The sequence below is a fragment of the Martes martes genome (genome assembly GCF_963455335.1).
Source record: "Martes martes genome assembly, chromosome: 6".
Taxonomy (NCBI): Eukaryota; Metazoa; Chordata; class Mammalia; order Carnivora; family Mustelidae; genus Martes; species Martes martes.
This window is the reverse complement of record NC_137893.1, coordinates 80,950,107-80,973,228: the sequence shown is the minus strand read 5'-3', so window position 1 is coordinate 80,973,228 and position 23,122 is coordinate 80,950,107. Positions and strand designations below refer to the sequence as shown.

The 23,122-nt window shown below is 35.3% G+C and overlaps 1 protein-coding gene across 1 annotated transcript in view; it reads right to left on the bottom strand.

The window, feature by feature from the left end:
* Window positions 1-23,122, bottom strand: part of CEP85L (centrosomal protein 85L) — a 165,450-nt gene that overhangs the window by 121,979 nt on the left and 20,349 nt on the right. The window contains exon 2 of the mRNA XM_080805139.1: window positions 19,117-19,278. Coding sequence (XP_080661265.1) covers window positions 19,117-19,278 — 162 coding nt within the window. The remainder of the gene's footprint in view (window positions 1-19,116; window positions 19,279-23,122) is intronic.

Genomic DNA, 23,122 nt, shown 5'->3' with positions numbered 1-23,122 from the left:
TTCCTTACAGCCAAATGTATGGCTTACTCCTTTAGCAACTGTACATGATAGCAACAGTATGCAATTCTGTGCATAAGCATTTGTGTTTATAAAATAAAATGAAAAGCTGGCTTCAAACAAAAAGGGCAGAAGGCATTTCTGATCTCCAACCAGATTATTAGCAACTTAATTAAAGGACAATCTGAAGTACAGCTTTAAGAGGCCAAGAATTTGAAACAAAACTTATTTTATTATTTTTTTAAAGATTTTATTTATTTATTTGACAGAGAGAGAGAGAGCGAGCGCACAAGCAGGCAGAGTGGCAGGCAGAGGGAGAAGCAGGCTCCCCACTAAGCAAGCAGCCTGATGCAGGACTCCATCCCAGGACCCTGGGATCATGACCTGAGACAAAGGCAGCCGCTCAGCCAACTGAGCCACCCAGGCATCCCACAAAACTTATTTTAAAAAGCCAGTCAATACAAATATCTCCTTTTTTTATTTACACAAAAACTTAATTTTTTTTTCTTCAGTGCTTTTTAAAATTTCATTCATCTGTACCATTTTCTGGTATCTCCCACCAGTCTTAAGTCTCATCAGGCAGCTTACTTACAAAGAGCTCTAAGTAATTTCTCTCCTGTAAAAATTTTCACAAATGAAATTAGAACTTAATCTCTTAAAGTACAGAATGTGGTTTTTGAAAATGCAAATTTTCTTAGAAACAAAACTTACTATGACAGAACAAACAACAAATTATTCATCTATCCTCCATCTGTAGTTTGGGGAGATGTGAAGTCATTAACTTCCCTAAAGCCATGGCTGTGTGAACAGCCTGCCCAGGTCAGAAACACATAGGTTCATCACAGGGAACTAAAATGAACTAAACTTAGCTCAGCTCAGTCAGGTTTAAGCATTCATATCCTACCAGGTTGAGAAACAAAATAATAGAAAAATTGAGTGAATAAATGAATGGATGAATGAGTAACAGTGAAAGTAAAAATGATGTCCATAATGATGCAAAATATACCTCCTGTAAGCCTTCTAGAGCTGTGATGCCATTATATGCCATGCTTAAGAATTTAGCATTCAAATATTAATTTTAAGAAATAATGTAGGGGCGCCTGGGTGGCTCAGTGGGTTAGGCCGCTGCCTTCGGCTCAGGTCATGATCTCAGGGTCCTGGGATCGAGTCCCACATCGGGCTCTCTGCTCAGTGGGGAGCCTGCTTCCCTCTCTCTCTCTCTGTCTGCCTCTCTGCCTACTTGTGATCTCTGTCAAATAAATAAAATCTTAAAAAAAAAATGTAGATCAACAAGAAAACAAAGTAAAGATGAGGGGCAAAGGAAAAAGTTATTTGGTTTGCAAAAGAATTTAAGTCATAATTATTCTGAATACTGCTGTGAAATTATTTACTTTCACAAGTAAAAGAAAAATGTTCTGTGTATAACCTCTGACCTACTCCCATATGCAAATGAAGCACTAAAGGCCATAAAGGTTAAATTACTTGACCAAGTACAAATCTCAAAATAGAATGCGAGTCTGTTTCTCAGTCTACGGTTACCTATACCATCCTAAATTACACCTCGCAGGACTTCTTTCCCGCTAGTTTCTCACTTCTGAGTACAGATATCTTACACAGTGGGGTTAAGACAAAGCTTTGGAGTTAGATTTGAAGAATCTCAGCTCTACCACTTGAAAAGCTGTAAAGCCCAGATACATTATTAACCCCCTCTAACTCTTTTTCATCGGTTAAAAAAAAAACACAGTTAATTGTATGTTACCTCCGAAGGATTTTATAATGAAGAATCTTTTTAAATCACATATAAAGCACAAAACTCCATATTGCAAAAATTTATGGGATGTATTTTTGTTAATGTTAAGGCTAACTGACTACTGTAGTATCTGGAAATAGTATCTGGAAGCCCAGTTACTGGAGTAGACATTATTATAGTCTGAAATTTCTGAAGTTATAAACCTGCAAAAGCATAATATTATTCACCAATGAACTGAGCATCTTATAAACTAAAACTAAGACAACAGGTTAGAAAATTATCTAAATATCACTTACTTCACCTAGAAAATGGGTATATAATTACACTTAAATATAATTTTTTAATTAACTGATATAATCATGTCAACTTATCATTATGTCTATATAGTAAATGCTCAATAAATACTATTATAATAACTAAAAGGTTAAGAGGGAGCTCTCAATTTGCTTAAAAATATTACATGGGGTAAGTGGAGAAGTGATAGCTAGACTACAGCAATAGCAATTATGAGTGTCATGTGTTATAACTTATAATTGTATAAATTTGGTATTATGCATGTGGGTTTTACCATTTTACCTTTCTAATTTGGCATATATTTGGAATTTTCCATAAAAGAGGAAAAAAATTAAAAAAAAACAACTAAGAAGAAGAGTACTCATTTTAGACCTTAAAATGAGGTATTTTAAAGAAACCATCTGGTTTCTTAAACTACTTAAACTACTAAAACCTAGTCACTGTAATAAAATACATAAGCAAAGAAAAGAACTTTTTATGATATCCTCCAAAATTGGTGGCTGCCTAGAGCTGGGGAAATTAGTGTTCGGCATGTCAGCTAAGGGGTGTGGGGTTTCTTTTGAGGATAATGAAAAATGCCCTAAACGTAATACTGGTGATATACAACTCTGTGACTACACCAAAAGCCACTGAATTGTACACTTTACTTTTTCAGGAGGCTCCATGCCCAACATGGGTCTCAAACTCACAACCCTCGAGAGCTGCATGCCCTACCCACTGAGCGAGCCAGCCACCCCTGAATTAGAAATTTAAAATAGCTGAATCTTACGGTATGTGAATTCCATCTAAGATTTTTTTTTTTTTTTAAATTTCACAGAGAGAGAGAGATCACAAGTAGGCAGAGAGGCAGGCAGAGAGAGAGGGGGGAAGAAAGCTCCCTGTTTAGCAGAGAGCTCAATGTGGGGCTCCATCCCAGGACCCTGGGATCATGACCTGAGCCGAAGGCAGGGGCTTTAACCCACTAAGCCACCCAGGCACCCCTGTGAATTCCATCTAAAGAGAGCTGTTTAAATACAAAGAATGCACTGTTTTTACCTCCTACATATCTCTTGAATCACCCCATGCTCTCCTTTCCCACTCTCTTTTTATGAAGAAGTCACCAAGGCACCTACCTGCAACAGAAGTTGTCTCCTTGTATCCAGTCTGGTGTCCTCTGTTTCATCCCCAGAATCTCACACCTTCCTGGCTGGGACTATACTATTCTCTCAGCCTGCTCGTCTTCCTCCTTGTGCCCTGGCAGGTCCCACTTACATTTTGGACGTTGGCTTAAACATTACTTCTGCCAGGGGTCTTTCATCTAACCCAGTGGATTCAGGTATGCCTCCCTACCCTGGGTACTTCAACTATCACGCTATTTTATGTTAATTATTTCCTATCTGTCTTCTCCACTAGAGTTTACATACATAAGGAACAGGAAACTTTCTGTTAATCCTAACCCCTACCCTAGCACAGTATCTCACACACAGTAGACACTCAGTAAATATAGGCTCTATGAAGAAATAAATGACGAACAAGTCCTTACCTGACAAGGCCTTTACTCCTTTACAAAATAAAGACAATGCACCAACTGGTAACTTTTCTGACTTTTTTCCCTTCTGATTATATATACATATTCTCAGGATGACCTCAAAATTTATATTATTAAATAGCCCTATTATTTCCTAGTAAAAACAACTAACTAATGAATATATGATTAAATTGAAGTCCATTTTTATCAGTCCCTCCTTTTGAAATAAATGAGGTTAATTAGATAAGAAAATTATCTCTAATACAAATTAGCAGTTGGGAATTATCAAAGTAAAAAATTTAACTCTATCTATACCTTTTTTTCAGTAAGGTATATAAGTATGCTTGAAAACTAACCCCAAACTGACTATTAGAAGCTACATTTAAGAACTCAGATTTAAAAAGATAAAAGAAGGGGCACCTGGGTGGCTCAGTGGGTTAAAGCCTCTGCCTTCGGCTCAGGTCATGATGGGATCAAGCTCCGCCATCAGGCTCTCTGTTTGGCAGGGAGCCTGCTTCCCCCTCTCTCTATCTGCCTGCCTCTCTGCCTACTTGTGATCTCTGTCTGTCAAATAAATAAATAAAATCTTAAAAAAAAAAAAAAAGATAAAAGAACTGCGTACAAGCCTGCCTCCCAGGCTCCGTGTCCTAAGGGAGAGGAAGACTGTCCCACGGAAGGTTACAAAGGCAGCCTAGGCAAAAATTAAGTTATTTTACTGCCACAGGGTCCTATGCTCCCAGTTTCCTCTGGCTTCTCCCTTTATCACTCAACTTTGGCACGACATCTAGCTTATACGCTACATGAGTGCTGCATATGTACTTCAAACTCAACTCCCTCTCAAACTAATTTCTGTGGTAACAGTGGCTGTTTACTGCCTCCAGGTCTCACCAACAGGTAGCTGCTGGCGTGGCCTATGTTACAATCTGGTGGTCTTGCAGATGCATAGATCCTCATGTCACAGATCTATTTCCTACCAACCTGAATTTGACACCTCATGAAAAAATTACCACAGCTAAAAGGTCATACCACTAATGTTAAATTAGTACCTCAACTTCTTGCTAAATTAAAAAAAAAAAAAAAACAAACTCACACTCTTATCTAGCATTATTTGAAATCCCAAAATACTAGAGCTAAAAGCAAATCACTCAGTTGCAATTTAAGAATATTGTTCTGTCCTAGAGTCCCATTCATGCTGAGATTCTGATGTAATCTTCTTTATTTTGATATTTTCGATTCTGTGGTTCTTGAAAGACAGCTAGTTATTCAATAAATACTTATTAAGTGAATGAACCTCTAGAAGCTATGGGTTGGAAAGAAAAAAGGTACTTCTACTTATGTAACGGTCATTTATAAAACTGGATAGCTGTAATTCATAGAGCATTTATATTCTGTATTCAGTTACTCTATACTCACATGCAGATTTTAAGTTTTTAAAGAATTAAAATAAAAAAGAATGCAAGTTATTTTTCAGATAATTCACAGAATACTCTGAGGATTTAGCAGTGGCCAAAGAGCATCACTTGGATCATGACTTCAAACCAAACAATAATAGAAGGCAGAGAATAGGGTGGGGAGAGAGGGTCTGACTAGACAGTACTACTCAGTTTAAGGTTTGATAACTTATTTCACTGATGTACTGTATTTAAAGTAACGTACCACAGAATTTAATAAAAATGATTCCATGTACTTTGATCTATATCCAATAAATTAAATTTACACTTAGCATATAGAGGTACATCTATTCAATCAGGATCATCTTTGCACAAAGAGAAAAAATTACTAAGGTAAATAAGAACGCAAAGTTTACTATCACAAGTTAAATATCTCAACTGTGTAACATAAGCATAATGTTATTATTTGCAAAGAACAGCCAAACTTTAGAAGCCTATAGCAAGAAAGGCTCTTTCCTCCTAAAACACTCAATTTCCAACCAAACTTTATATATGAAAGAGCAGTGCACTCATACTCTTTAACCCACTCACCTACACGTGGGTACCTACTGGCCTCACAGCAAACGATGCTCTGAGACTCCAGGGGGAATGTTCCGTCTTCCCTCCTAATTAAGTCTGAGGGCCTACACCTCAGACCTGAAAAGGAGATTTCCACCAGGAATTAGTGACATTATTCCTTTTCTCCATTTCCCAACTCAGCAACATAACTCCAGAATTTCAGGAATTCTCCAATCTAAAATCTTACAAAACCCAACCTTTTATACCCCCACCATACTCACCTTAACTAATTTTCTCTTTGTCAAAGGAACTACAGCAATCCCACTGCAGTGAAGCTCTTATCACTCACCGTCAAAATGATAAAGGGGTGTGCTCTTGGTACTCCCAGACTGACAGTAGAATATAATTTATCATAGACATAATGCTATCAATATAAATTTCTATTACATTAAATATTAAGTTGTCTTACAGGAATTATTTTGAGAGGCCAATATCCTTTCTGCTGGGAAGTATAAAACATATACACCCACTCAAAATCTTTGAAAGTGAACCCTTTACAAATTATACACTCTCAAAACCAGTATGTCCAATATATCCAAAAGAAACATAATAAAAGCTACCCTTGTAATTTTAAGTTTTACAGTAACTGCATTTGAAAAATAATAATGAAAAGGTAAAATTAACTTTAATAATGCCTTTATGTAACTCACCAGATCCAAAATATTATCATGTATCATGTAGTCAGTATTAAAAAGTATTAAGCTATTTTACATTTTTTTACACAAAGTATTCAAAACCCAGTGTGCATTTTACATCTCGATTTGGACTAGGCACAGTCCAAGCACTTAATGAGCCACATGTCACCAATGGCTACCATATTGGACCATACCAGTAAATACTATTATTTTCCATAAATACTTCAAATACCTCCAAAAAAATATTGACAGTAATTTACAAAAGTTGTAATTATGTATACTGATACCAAGTATAGTAAATAAACTGTAGAGTTAAATCAAGAGTTTTTGTTAATTAAAAAAAAGTTTTTGGGGACGCCTGGGTGGCTCAGTTGGTTAAGCAGCTGCCTTCGGCTCAGGTCATGATCCCAGCGTCCTGGGATCGAGTCCCGCATCGGGCTCCTTGCTCCGCGGGGAGCCTGCTTCTCCCTCTGCCTCTGCCTACCACTCTGTCTGCCTGTGCTCGCTCGCTCTCTCTCTAACAAATAAAAAAAAAAAAAAAAAAAAAAAAAAAAATTAAAAAAAAATTAAAATTAAAAAAAAAGTTTTTGTTAATAACACCATGTAGTATGTAAATCATGTAAGTATTTCATTTGTATATTGAGGTTTTTACAATAGTCAGTCTTTCAAGAACTCAAACGCATTTACACATTTCACCGAAAAATTGTCACAACAGACCAAAATAATGCAGCACTTCAAGCCACAGCACTGAAAAATCAAGAAGGAATGTATATCCTCCTCCAAGACAAGTAGTAACAATAACAGACTTAAAGGCAGCTAATAAAATATTCTGTAGATACACTCTAAAATTCAAATTATACTTGGTAACACTCATCCAAATTTCATGTACATTATCTAGAAATTAATATTTAGAAATTCACATGGTAATTCTCAGCTGGGGTTTGTAGAACAAAGGAGATGGATACTTTGGGTCATTCTATAATGTATGGGATTTCATACAGATTTGATTTTATAAATGAGAAAAAATAAATTCTTTATAGATCTATGGTCAGTGAATGATAAAAAGATTTCTATAATACAAGGCCAAAGTAAATAAAGCACAACCACATGACACTTACATAAAATAAATTAACACACAGCATGCTTTAAAGCTGACATTTTATTATAAATCCCAAACTATTAGCTATGTTCTACCGCAAGACTATTTTCAATATTCAGTAATCCTCTACAACGGTTATTCTCCTGATCTCTTCATATGCCATGAAGTAAACCCAACAGTGAAAAATAAGACTGTAAGTTAGAAGACTCAGGGTACTTACCAAAGAACAAAGAAGGGAAAGAGCAAAAGAACAGCTCTCATGAAGTAGATATCACAAGAACTTCAGAAAAACAAATTCAGAGGGAAAACATAAACTAACTGGAATCCAGTATTATGTAAGCAAATATACCACGCTTTCTAACTAAATAGAACATGCCTGCTAAGGGCTCCTGGGTGCCTCAGATGCTTCTGCTCAGGTCATGATCTCGGGGGCCCAGGATCGAGCCCCATGTTGGGCTCCCTGCTCAGCAAGGAGTCTGCTTCTCCCTCTCCCTTTCCCCCTGCTTGTGCTCTCTGTCTCTCTCAAATGAATAAATAAAAACAAAATCTTAAAAAAAGAGAGAGAGAGAGAGAGAGAGAGAGAATATGCCAGCTAAATACGCCTGCTTTAAAAATACTACCTAAAACTATTTCCTATATTCAGGTAAGATTTTTAAATAGCTGACTTTTTTTTTAACACTTCACTTCATGTCTCCAGGCAGTCAATAATAAGCACAATCAAGATCATTCATCACAACAGCACCACCCAAACCATAATTCTGATTCATTTTCCACAGAAGTCCCAAATTTCTGATACTGTCAGTCTTCCTGAGTCCTACTCCTCCATCTTACTTTCATCCACCATTCTTTACACTCCTTCCTTATCCTTTCCTAGAACTCTCACCCTATTTGCTCTATGCCTCATCCATATATAGTAGCCTCCAAATTAACACTACCTATTGTGATCATGCCTTAAACTCAATGGATTCCTTGGACATTAGGGTATTCTGTATAGATCTATGTTATATATACCATTAAATCACTCATTACTTCAAGTGTTACTAAAAAACTAACAGGTAAAGAGTTGGGAGTTCAACTTGGAGGTAATGGCAAAAAATAATGAAAGTCCAAAAAGAATAACATCTTCACATCAGCCCAATTCAAGGAGACAGTGGAAATCATGCTCTTCATCCCTAAAAGATTAAAGGAACTTGAATTTAACACCTGGTGAATAATTTGGTGAGAAAAGACAGTGTTAACTACTGTTAACAAATAAATTAGTTTCAAACTGACTCAAAGAATAGGGAGAAAGGTTCTTTTCTAAACAGCAATAGAAAAGATAATTATATAATAATATACAGCAAGACCAAAGAGTTTCTGGAGATTATGAAAAAGATACGATTACCAGTAATATTCTCATTGAGATATTTTCAGTTTTTCAGCCAGTCATTATGAAAAGGTAGCATTCTCAGCCTTGATATTGAGTAGCCTAGTCTGGGGGGGGGGGGGGGAGATGGAGGAAGATTATTTCTGAGCTCTCCTTGGCCAAACTGAGGAAGGAAAATTCCCAGCTGGATCCAGGTTAATACCGTAATATTCTATGGAGGTTGAAGTAACCATTAAAAAAAAAAAAAAAAGATTACTGAGTTTCCAAGCCAAGCCAAAGCCTCAAAAAAGCTATAATCTCTGCATCTCAAGTAAATTTTTGAGAAGTCATAACAGAACCAAAGTTAAGAAAGAGTACGATTTGCTTAAAGCAAACAGCTTTACACTAACACTAAGAAAATCCCAGGGCATCTACTCTGCAACTTTTAAATCCTCTATCTGTTATCCTTCCTACATTATTCTCTCCTCAAAAAAAGTTAATTTTTAAAGTTCATTGATGAGAATAGCTAATAACATTTTTCTAAACCCTAAAAGCAGTACTGCTATTTTATATTCAAATAAACAGTTCAAATTACTCTCCAGCACTTATTTCATGCCTTGTTTTACCGCATATTCTATAATAAGAGTGTTGGGGAATGAGTCGTCCCCCCGCACAAAGATACAATAAAGTCTTAACCCCCAGAACCTGATAATGTGGCCTTGTTTGGAAACAGGGTCTGTGCAGATGTAATCAAGTCAAGATAAGGTCCTGCTGAACTGGGGGGGGATCCTAAAATCCAATGACCTTTGTCCCTAGAGCAGAGAGGTCTGAAGACACAGAGGAGAGCCAAAGAAAGCCATGTAAAGGAGGTAGAGATGAGAGCTATGATGCTAACAAACCAAGGAATGACAAACTGCTGGTAACCACCAAGAGCTAAAAGAGGCAAGGAAAGACAATTCATTCCTAGAGTGTTTGAAAGGATCATGGCTCTGCCAACACCTTGACTTTGGACTTGTAGTCTCTAAAACCATTAGAAAATCTATTTCTGTTGTTTTAGGCCACCTAGTTTGTGGTAATTTGCTATGGAAGAACTAAAAAATTCACACATGGAAGGATGGGTTAATGGTTCTGAACCTGTTTCACCTGTGTACTGGGGGTTGAAGAAATAAATAAATGGATTGGGGTGCCCCTAGGTGCTCAGTCAGTTAAGTGTCTGACTTGATTTCAGTTCAGGTCATGATCTCGGGGTTCTGGGATTGAGCCCCACACCAGGCTCTCTGCTCAGCAGGGAGCCTGCTTCCCGCTCTCTCTCTGCCTGCCTTTCTGCCTACTTGTGATCTCTCTCTCTCCCTCTCTCTCTGTCAAATAAATAAATAAATAAAATCTTTTAAAAATTACATTCATCTTTATGCTTTCTTAAATGTGCACTTATTACTCTTAAAATTGGGAAGAAAAAATACATAGAATTGTTGACATTAGGAAGTTTTATAACCATTTTTTTTCAGTTCTTTTTCTCTCCTGTTTTTTCATTTGTATTTCACAGAATTTCTGGTTAAAGATCATTGCCCGAGTGTACAAAGTTATATTCTCTCCCTTTAAAGATCCAATGAAATGACAGAACAGTAATACAATAGGAAGTCATGGCAATGAACAATACAGGACCGTCATAAAAAAGATTGCAACAAAATTTCAGAAGCTGGCAAATAAAGCATTAATTATTGAAGCAGGACAGAAGAATACATGGCATAAAATACAAGTCTGGAAATGTAGCACAGGAGTTCACCTGTCTGGGAGAACATCAAAGAGACTCTAACCTCAGAAATATCAGGTACAAAAGCAGGCTAAAAACAAGAACCTTAACTGAAAATCTATATATGCACTGTCTCATTGAACAAAACTGAGTATCCAGTAATTACCAGTTCCTATTCCATGATAGAAAAAATAAACAAACCCAAAATAAAGCAAGAGTGTGGGTATAATACTGTGAGGGTGGCAATAGAAGCATCACTATTTTAGATAAGCCAGGCTTGTCAACTTCCTAAGAAAGAGACATATGAAGAAAGAGACACAAAAAAAGAGAGAGTAAGAATGGAGAACAAGAATTATTTTTAAAGCAATGATGGTAATGCAAAGACTGCACTAAGCAATTTAAAAGTCATGTTGTCACATCTTCATAATACATAAAAAAAGAATTATCTCCAAATTACAGATGAAAAAACTGAGGCTGAAGAGAATGAGATATTATTCAAGGTTGCACACATAATTAAGCGGTAACAGGTTTAAACACAGCATGAACTCTTAGCCATCGTATTAGTAAGAGCAGTCATTTCGTTTTTGGGGAATTAACTTCCCCAAATGGTCTAATTAATTATATTTTCTCTAAAGACCCATCCAATACTCACACCATGACTATTACCAAAAGAAAATAACTCTATTATCATTTATAGCCTAAGAAGATATTCCATCAGTATGATGAAAGTTTGGAAAAAAAAGTATCTATAATAGTACATTTTCTTTAAGTACTTCAGGAATATCACCAGCCTCCCACTGAAGGACTCTGAAATAAACTTCAATAGTAGTACACATAGAACACTACACTAAAATGCTACTTCAGATTAATCAAGTAAAAAAACTCCATTATACAACTATCAATATACCCTTGTCAACTTTATTTCAAGGGATAAAGATATGAGTAATACTTAAACAAACTTATACTAAAATCAATAGTTCTAAGAGTATTCATTTACAAACTAAATAAGGCTGTGAAAATAGGATATAAAATCTTTATTTAAGAAAGGTTAAAAAAGAATGTTAAAGAAACGAAGCACTATATACCTAAATTATTTTCATCTTTCAATTTAACAAGAGAATACTTCTTTTACAACTATTATTTTTTACAATGCACATTCCTATCTGCCCCTTCACTAACTTGTATATATTTCCTTCCTTTCTTTGGTGTGTTTTAATAGTCAACTGACATTAGATGCAAGACCATAATGAAATCAACATTCAATGCAACTGCTAGCAAAGTTATAACAAACAGTATTAGTTAAGATTTTTTGTTAATGTCTATAAGAAACATTAGTGAGAAGATGGAAAAGACAGTCTTCCCTATATTTCCCACTAAATACAACTAAAAGCCCTAGACATTATATATAAAACAAGCAAATGACTGAAAGTTGGAGAAAAGAAGGCAGACCAGCTAAGAACCTCAGGATCCAAGGAACACAATAATGTGGTGAATTCCTTAGGTTTTCTTTTTGCCTCTCTGCTTTGGAGCTAAAATAAACCAGCCACCTCAAAAGAACCAAATGGCACACCCCAAAAAAGTCTCAGGAAAGCCAGTTCTCCCTACCCAATGGACCAGGAAAGAGGAAGATAACAAGAAATTCTCCAGAAAGTAACCATTCTTTTCCAGCCAAATACAATAGAAAAAACCACAGCTCTACCCACACCAACAAAAGTCAAGTGGGGAGCCTAGATTCCAACCTTGCCAAGCTATAACAAAATACTTCAAAGAGCTCCACCAGAAGGCCAAGTAGGGAAACACAACTTTCATCCCTGTCTGGCACTATGGATATTCCCTATGCACAGATACATTCTTAGGTTATATCAGAGAGGCCTAACAGAGTGTCTGGGCACTCACCATCCCCCAGCAGTAATGAGGCCAGCCACACAATGGTGTCAGTGGTGATAATATGAAAAACTGGACTTCTACCCCACCCAGTAGTAAAAAGGCACTCCCTTCCAAACTCCTCAGGTATCAACAGAGGCCAAGTGGGCAACCTAGACTTCTAACTACATCTAGCAATAAGGAGATAGTACCTCTCCCCACTTCACACGCCAGAGCAGTATCTTACCAAGATGGCGAATAGAAAAGGTTTAAATGTATAGTAATAATATATTTACTATATGTTTATAATCATTTTATATTACATTTACTCATATGTAAATAGCTTGTATTTACAAAACGTGATAAAATATAAACATAACAATATTTGTTATGCAGGAAATAATTTAAATCTAGAATCTCATAACTGTACAAAATACTCCAAAATTTCAATTCAAAATCACTTGTCATATAAAGAATTAGTAAGTTCCCAAAATGAATGGAAAAAAAAATGCCAACACCAAGATAACAGAATTGTTATAGTTCTCTGGCAAAGGGGCGCCTGGGTGGTTCAGTCGGTTGAGCAACCGTCTTCAGCTCAGGTCATGATCCTGGAGCCCCGGAATTGAGTCCCCTGTCAGGCTCCCTGCTCAGTGGGGAGTCTGCTTCACCCTCTGACCGACCCCCATCTCATACTCTCTCTCTCTCTCAAATAAATAAATAAAAACCTTAAAAAAAAAAAAAAGAATTCTCTGGCAAGGATTTTAAAGGAATCATCATAAAATTGCTTTGATGAACAATACAGGCATGCCTGAAACGACAAAAGAAAGCACCAGCAAGGAAATAAAAGACATAAAAAAAACCAAAATAAACATTTTAGAACTGAGAAATACAATAAGATAAATAGCTCAGTGGGAGGGCTCAACATTAGAATGGAGCAGACAAAAAAAAAAAAAAAATCAATGACCTGGAAGACAAAACAATAAAAACTACCCAGTCTACACAACAAACAATAGATAGAGGAGAGGGAGGAGGTAAAAAGGAAGAGAGCATCAGAAACCTGTAGGACAATAACAAAAGATTTATGACTTGTGCCATCCTGGAAGTGAAGAGTTAAAGGCTCAAGTACTCAAAGAAAATAATGGTTGGAAACTTCTCAGATTTGGCAGGATGTTCACAGTTTCAAGAGGCTATATGAATCCCAAAAAGGAAAAATCCAAAGAAATCCACCCAAAGACCTGTGATACTTAATTTCTAAAAACTGAACACAAAGAAAAAAATCTTCAGAATAGCCAAAGAAAAATGACAAGAGATTGTCATCAGAAACCATGGAGATCGAAAGAAGTGGCATAATACTTTCAATTACTAGGGGGAAAAAACTGTCAAACTAGAAATGAATACCCAATAAAATTATCCTTCAGTAAACAAGGGAAAATCAAGATATTCTCAGTTGAAAAGAAACAGATAATTTGTCACAAGTAGATGTGACAGATTTAAAAAGTGGCTAAACCAAAATAAAATAATAAAAGGAACTTTGAAACATGAAGAAAGAAAGAACACAGAAAGCAAAGATAGGCTGTGTCTCATCTTGAGTTTCCTAAATTAAAGTCTGGTGGTTGGAGTAAAAATTATAACACTATCTGATATAATTATAAATACATACAGAGAAAATATCTGAAACAATTTTTTAAGTAGGGGATGGTAAAGGATTTTATACTCCACTCAAACTGTTAAAATTAGTTATTCATATTACATATGTACATGTATACCTAGACCAACCACTAGAAAAGGTATACAAAGGGATACACTTAAAAATACTATAGATAAATCCAAGTAGAATTCTAAAAATGTTCTACTAACCCACAGGAAAACAGGAAAATGAAAACAGAAAGAAAACAAACAGTGAACTTAAGTATAAATAAATCAATAATTACATTAAGGGTAAATGGTTTAAATATATCAAGCAAAAGACAGAGATTAGCAGAGTGAATTAAAAATCACAATCCACGGGGCGCCTGGGTGGCTCGGTGGGTTAAAGCCTCTGCCTTCGGCTCAGGTCATGATCTCAGGGTCCTGGGATCGAGCCCCACATCAGGCTCTCTGCTCAGCGGGGAGCCTGCTTTCTCTTCTCTCTCTGCCTGCCTCTCTGCCTACTTGTGACCTCTGCCTGTCAAATAAATAAATAAAATCTTTAAAAAAAAAATCACAATCCAACTGTATGTTGTTACAAGCAACTTACTTCATATATAATGATACAGACAAGTTGAAAGTAAGAAGAATAGGAAACATTTCCATTTAAACACTAATCAAAGGAAAGCCAGAATACTGTATAAATAGCAGGTAGAGTGGACTTCAACACAAGAAAATAACCAGAGACAGAGAAGATATTATATAATGATAAAAGGGCCAATCCACCAAGAATATACATCAATCCTAAATGTGTATGCACCAAGCATCAGAACTATAATATATGTAACAAAAATTTAAAGAACCAAAAAGAAATACACAAATCCACAATTATAGTTGAGACTCTAAAAGACCGCTCTTAACAACTGACTAAACTAGATAGAAAATCATCAAAGATATAGAGAAAGTCAAAAACGCCATCAACCAACAGGATCTAATCAACCCAACAACAGCAAAATACATTGTTTTCAAGTGCCCACAAAACATATACTGTATAAACCATATACTAAGACCTAAAGAAACCTCAAAAAATTTATAATTGAAATCATAGTGTTTCTGACCACAATAGAATCATTGAAATTAATAATTTAATTTGAAATTAGTAATTTTCAAATACTTGAAATTAGTAACAGAAAGATAGCAGAAAAATGCCAAACTCTGAAACTAAACAACATACTACTAAATAACCCTGAGGTCAAGAAGAAAGTCTCAAGGTAAATTAAGAAAACAACTAAATGACAACACAAAATATCAAAATTTGTAGGATACAGTTAAAACCATGCTCAGAAAAATTTATAGCACCAAATGTATCCACCTAAAAAGAGGGAAAGTTTCAAACCACTAATCATCCACCTTAAAAACTTAGAAAAACAGCAAAATAAACCCAAAGCAAAAACAAGTAAATAATAAAGAGCAGAAATAACTGAAATTGAAAAGAGAAAAAAGAAAATGAAATGAAGAATTGATCCTTTGAAAAGGTCAATAAAATTGACAAACTACTACTAAAACTAAAAAATAAAAAAGGAAAGATGACACAAATTACCAGTACCAGAAATGGAATAGGGGGTGGTATTACTACAGAGGCTACAGACATCAAGAGATAATAGGGAAATGCTAGGAACAACTCTACACACATTAATTTGACAAGTTAGACAAAATGGGCCACTTCTGAGTGGGGGGACTACAACAATTCATCCAATTTAAGAGGCATAATTTGAATAACCCTATAATTATTAAGGAGACTGAATTCATGACTTTAAAACTATGAAAAAAGAAATCTCTAGGCCCAGATGGTCTCAGTAAAGAATTCTACCAAACATCTAAAGAATCAATGTCACTCTATACAGTCTCTTCCAGAAAACAGGAGAGAGTACTTTCTAATTCATTTTATAAAGCTAGTATTATCCTGACATCAAAACAGGACAAGGCAGTCCCCCTAAAAAGAAAACTATGGAACAATATTCCTTATGAATACACAGAAAAATTCTTTAACAAAATATTAATAGAATTTAGCAATATATAAAAATAATTCTACCTTATGACCAAGTGGAGTTCCAGGGATGGAAAGCCAACTCAATTTTTGAAAAATCAAGCTATGGAAATCTGCCACCATATCAACAAGCTAATGAAGAATATCATTTATCAAATGATACAGAAAAACATTGCAAAATCCAATACCCATTCATCATTTAAAAAAACAAAAAAAAACCTCTCAGCAAAGTACAACTAGAGGGAAATTTCCTCAAATTGATAAATGACATCTACAAAAAACCTACAGCTAACAACTATCAATACAACTACTTAACAGTGGAAGACTAAGCACTTTATCTGTAAGATAAAAATGTCTACTTCTACTGCTCATCTTCAACACTATTCTGGATGGTCTGGTTACTGTGATGATAAGTGAAGAAAAGGAAATAAAAGATATACAGATTAGGAAGGAAAAACATCCTATTTACTGATGACATGACTGTCTATAGAGAAAGTCCCAAGATATCTACCAAAAAAACTCCTACAACTAAAGAGGTTCAACGATGTCACAAGATAAATACGCAAAAATTGATTTATTTCTATATAATAATAACATATTGACACCAAAACGGGAAATACAATGCCATTTACAATCACTCCAAAAAAAAAAAAAGAAAAAAAATGAAATACTCAGGTATAATTCTAACAAAACAGATACAATACTGGTGAGTAAAATTAAAATTTAAGTAAATGGAGACCTATATCATGTTAATGGACTAGAAAACTCAAGAGAGTAAACATGTCAATTCTCCCCAAGCTGATAAGTGGATAATACAATTCCTATAAAATTCCCAGCAAGATTTTTTTGTAGCTATAGATAAATTAAAACTTATACAGAAAAGCAAAGGAATGAGAATAGTTAAAACAGTTTTGAAAAAGAAGAATAAAATGGGAATAATTATTCTACCAAATTTCGAGACTTACTAGGCAAAGAAAATGAATTACAATCTTAGTCTCACACTGTGCAAAAAGGATTAAAGTCAGCATGTCAGGGTTTTCAACATCCTGCATATTACAAAAAAGGTTTGGCCCTTATCTTTGGCTCCTAAGAGGTAACCTCTAAACCCTTGGAATACCCTGCCTAATAAGACTGTCTTTGTTTACTTGGGGACCTTGAGTTAGTTCATATAGTCTATGCTAATAATGTGATTTATGATGGGTGCTTTGAAACATGTGTTACAAGCTTGACTTCTCAAGGGCTAGTGACTAATGTCATCCACACAAGGAGTCAATCATGCCAACATAACCAACCCACAATAAAAATCCTGGACACCAAGGCTTGGGTGACTTTGCCTGGTTAGCAGTACTTATGTGCTCTCACAAATCACTGCTGGGAGAATGAAACACTGTCTACACAACTCCACTGGGAGAGGACAAATGGTTGGGCCTAGTGTCTCCTAGACCCTGCCCTTTGCTTCTTTTTCTATTGCTGATTTAACTCTGTATCCTTCAGCTGTAACAAACCATAACCGTTAGCGTGACAGCTTTTCTGAGTTCTGGAATTCTTTCCAGCAAATCACTGAGCTGAAGATTGGTCTTGGGAACACCAAAACACACTTGTTTTATAATAAATTAACTCAAAAATGGATCACAGAATTAAATGGAAAACAAAAAATGATAAAACTTTAAGGCAAAAAAAGAGAAAAATCTTCAAGATCTGGGACTATGCAGGGTTCATAGACTTGACCCCAAAAGCACAATCCATATATACACTTCTAAAATTATAACTATTCATCAAACTATTCATTTTAAAACGTTTGTTCTGCAAAATACACTGTTAGAGGATGAAATGACAAGCTACAGAATGGAAGAATATATTTGCAAATCATATAGCGAACAAAGGATTAGTGTCTAAAATATAGAAAGAACTCTAAAAGCTCAACAGTAAAAAAAATAATGATCTGATTAAGACAGAGGCAAAAGACAAGAAACATTTCACTGAAGAGGCCAGATGGAAACTAAACATATGAAGAAACAGTCAATATTATTAATCTTTAAGGAAATGAAAATTAAAACCACAATGAAGTATCACTACATTCCCATCAGAAAGGCTAGAATTAAAAAACGCCAGTGCTAACAAGAATGAAGAAAAACCTGGATCACTCACAATGATCCATTTCCATTGCTGACTGAAATGAAATAATCACTCTGAGAAACAGTGTGACAATTTCTTTAAAAACTAAACATTCAAATGCCATACAACCAGCAACTGTGTTCCTGGACATGAATGGTTAGAGCAGCTCTATTTCCAATAGTCAAAACTGAAACAACCCACATGTCTTTCAGTGGGAAAATGCTTTACCAAATGTAGTTTACCTAATACCACCAATGCTGAATACTACTTAGCAATAAGAGAAATGAACTATTTATATATGCAACAATCTGGATGAACTGTCAAAGAAAAAAAGCCAATATTAAAGGGTTATATACTATATGATTTCATTTATACAGCATTCTTGAAATAACAAAATTATAAAAATGGAGACTAGATGTAGTGGTTTCCAAAAGTTAAGGAGGAGTAGGGGAGGATGACCAACATGAGGTGCATACTGTGGTGATAGAAACGTTTTCTGTAGGGCACCTGGGTGGCTCAGTTGGTTAAGCAACTGCCTTCAGTTCAGGTCATGATCCTGGAATCCAAGAATCAAGTACCGCATCAGGCTCTCTGCTCAGCAGGGAGTCTGCTTCTCCCTCTGACCCTCCCCCTTCTCATGCGCGCGCGCACTCTCTCTCTCTCTCAAATAAATAAAAATCTTTTAAAGAAAAGAAAAGAAACAATCTATGTTTTGACTGTATCAATATCAATATCCTGGTTGTGACAGTGCACTGCAGTTTTGTGAGGTATTACCATGGGTAGAGGTGGGAGGTACTGAATAAAGGGTGCATACAATCACTGTACTGTTTCTTAAAATTGCCTATGAATCTATAATTATATCAAAACAAATAGTTTAAAAAGTGATGTGGGAAAATTAATATGATCAGAGGGATAATTTCATTTGATATAATGATAACACTGAACATTATCAATTATTATTAAATATTCAATTATTACTTTATAATTTATTTTGGAACAACAGAACATATCCCTTGAAGGTTCTCAATCACAACCATTCTCTGAGGGCTCATGTCTAAACACTAAGAATTTCAGCTCACCTTCCACGCTGTCAGAACAGGAAGTTCCAATGCCGGTGTCACCACTGTCAGAAGTTATACTATGTCTCCTGATATGATTATTTCGATGGTTAGATGTAACACTTGTGGCCTGCCACAATGATTCATTACCAGGTAACCATGCTGATGAAGAATAATCTGGGCCTACAAAGAAAAATATGCAAAAATTAGCACACTTATAATGTCTACGAGTAGACAGAAGAGATCTTTTTTTGAACTTAGAAAAAAATACACATAAAAAAGTTATTTTCTGCATCAAATAATTAAAATAGATCAATGATATCTAAGATTCATCAAATAAACTTACATACTGTACACCTAAAAATTCAATGCTGATTTCACAGCTTCCTCTGCTAAAGGACCTGGATTTCTGCTCATAGGTTTTGAACACTGAAACATATACTGCTGTCTTATTTAAAACGTCAAATCTATCTGTCTGTCTGGAAATGTCAGCACTCTGCTCTGGAATATCTGATATGCAGACATCTGTGATACCACACAGAGCCATCAGCTGAGAACTAGGGCCCAGGGAAAGCCTAATTGAATAATATTGCATAACAATTTAAGTGGAACATGCTAATGGAAAATAAATTTTTTCTACTGTAGCCTAATCATTTAACATTTAAAATCATTTTGTATTTATTTTATTTCTTTAGTTATGTTTTGATAAAAGGTTAACACCACAGCATCATCATGACTCTTTTCTCAATTTTCCCTTTCGAGTGATATTAAATCTTTTTTTGGCTAACATCACTTTTAAATGTTCTCCTGGTCTTTATTTTCAGTTATCTTGTCCACTTTTACTTAATTTTTATTTGCCTTTTTCTGACTTATCCATTTTACTTTTCTTATTACTTCATTCTTAAATTTTTGTCCATTACAATGCCACACAAAGTATATCCAAGGAGGAATGCCAGTCTGTGAACCACTTATAACTAGTTCATAAAAATTACAGTAAGCTGAGGGGCGCCTGGGTGGCTCAGTCATTTGGGCATCTGCCTTGGGCTCAGGTCACAATCTCAGGGTCCTGGGATCTGTCAGGCTCCTCACTCATCTGGGAGTCGGCTTTTCTTTCTCCCTCTCCCTCTACCCCCATGCAGTGTGTGCACACATGCTCTCTCTCTCAAATAAATAAATAAAATCTTTAAAAAGTTATGGTAATCTTAAAAAGCAATTTTAAATTTATTGAATTTTATATAAAAGCTATAGAAGCACATATCTTTATTAATGATGAACACAGTGATTCTCAAATTGGAGCCTGAAACTTATTTGTGGACGTTAACAAGTTCTACACAAGAATTTGGGGCTTTCATTCAATGACACCCTTAAAAATTAATAAGCATATTACAGATGATCTGAATAGCTACCTTAAAACAGATTTATTATCAATAATTTCAATGCCCACATTTGTGCTGTGTTCACAATGCAGCTGTTTCTAAGTAAAGAGCACATAATGTATGGGGCATTTATCATGATGATATGAAACAAGACATCTTCACAGAATTACAAACTGACATACCATTGAAACTGCCATATAAGGAGTGACTTCTAGCAGTCTTTAGAAAAAATAAAGTTTTTAGATTTAAATGTAAGGATCACAAAATAATAAACATGTCCATAAAATGGATTAAATCATTTTGCCACAATTTTAGGAAAAGCCTCTCTCTGTATTTAATATTAAAAATCAAAATTCATAAACATTAATAAAACCAGACCTGAAGCTATTTTCTACCAATACTAATTCCAACATTAAAGATATAGTTTTAGGGGTGCCTGGGTGGCTCAGTGGGTTAAAGCCTCTGCCTTCGGCTCAGGTCATGATCCCAGGGTCCTGGGATCGAGCCCCGCATCGGGCTCTCTGCTTGGCAGGGAGCCTGCTTCCTCCTCTCTCTCTCTGCCTACTTGTGATTTCTGTCAAATAAATAAATAAAATCTTTTAAAAAAAAAAAGAAGATATAGTTTTAATAAAACACCATGCCATGTCAATACTAGTTTTAATTTCTATTTACATATAGTTTATGAATTAAGTTTGTTTTGGTTTTATAGATATATAAGGTAAATAAGTAGCCTTAAAAACCATATACATTTAGGGGTGCCTAGGTGGCTCAGTCAGATAAGTATCTGACTCTTCATTTTGGCTCAGGTCATGATCTTAGGATTGTGAGATCAAGCCCCGCATCTAGCTCAGTGCTGGGCATGAAACCTGCTTAAGATTCTTTCTCTCCCTCCCTACCCCCCACCAACAAGTTCTCTCACTCTCTCTCTGTCTCAGAAAACAAAACAAAACAAACAAAAAAACAAAAAACACACCTCCCAATAAAACATATACATTTAAATTAACTCAAAATTTTAAAATACTGACCAGAGAGACACACAGCCAACTTTGATGTCCAGAACAACCACTTAAAACCTAATAGATTCTAGGCCTTTCTCAGAATGGGACTTAACTTAATTCATTTGATTAATCACTCACATATTAAAGCACCAAGTGAAAGTATTCTGTAACCAGGTCTGCTCTAACTCTGATCTATCCATAATCTATACCAAAATGTTTTCCTCAATCAGATCCTCAGGTATGGAGAAATATTTCTTAAGAATATCCAGAAAATAGCATAAATAGGCTAGGAATACATGTCAATGACAAAGATACGAAAGAATGTCCAATCTTACTAATAGTGAGAGAAAGTAAAAGTGTTTAGACTTCTAATATTATAGTTGACCCTTGAAGAACAATAGGTTTGAACTGAGCGCCTCCCCTATACACAGAATATTTTTAAGTTTTTGGAGATTTGTGACAATATGAAAAAACTTACAAATGAACCAACTAGCCTAGAGATACCAAAAAAAAAATTAAGAGAAAGTTAGGTTTGTCATGAGTGCACAAAATACATATAAATACTAGTCTATTTTATCACTACCATAAAATACATACAAACCTATTATAAAAAGTTATAATTAATCAAAACTTACACAAACATTTCACACTGTACATGGTGCCATTTGAAGTCAAGAGAAATGTAAATAAACACAAAGATGTAGAAATAAATCATAATTGCATAAAATTAACTATAGTACATACATACTGTACTACTGTTATAATTTTGTAGCCACCTCTCGTTGCTATTATCCACTTAAAAATCCTTGCGACGCTAATCATCTCTAGTACACTGTGTATCACAGTAAAAAGCAATCTCTTGTGGTTCTTGCGTATTTTTCATCATGTTGTGTTCAATAACATAAATCTACAACACCATGGGACCCATACAAAGTGTCACTAGTGATGCTAGAAATGCTCCCAAGAAGAAAAAAAAAAAAAAAAAAAAAGCCAGGTCATTAGAAAGAAAAAGTTGAATGCTTGATATGTACTATAGTTTGAGGTCTGTACCTGTAGTTGCCTTCCATTTATGAATAAATGAATCCAGCATAAAGATCATTGTTAAAAATGAAAAGGTAATTTGTGAAGCTGTTGCTGCAGCTACACAAGCAAGAGCAAAGAACTTGAACTTTCTGTGAAATACCTTTTTATCTTGTATTGAAAATACAGCTTTTATGTGGGTGCAAGGTTGTGTAAGAATGGCATACCTAAAGATGAGTATGATTTGAGAAAAATCAAAGTCATTACAGTACATGACAACTTAAAGCAAAAAGAAGGTGAACTATATAAAGCTGAAGAATTTAATGCCAGCACAGGATGATTTGATAGTTTTTAGAAAGAAATTTGGCTTAAAAAAGATCAAGATAAAAGGAGAAACAGCTACTGCCCACCAAGAGGCAGCAGATGAATTCCCAGATGCCATTATGAATATCATTGATGAGAAAGGATATCTGCCTGTACAGGTTTTTAAAGGCAGACAAAAGGGTCCTACTCTGAAAGAAATGGCCACAAAAGATGTATTAGTAAGGAAGAGGAGTGAGCACCAAAACTTAATGCAGGAAGGGATGGGCTAACAGTTGCTCTGTGCAAATGCAGTCGGGTGTATGGTCAGGA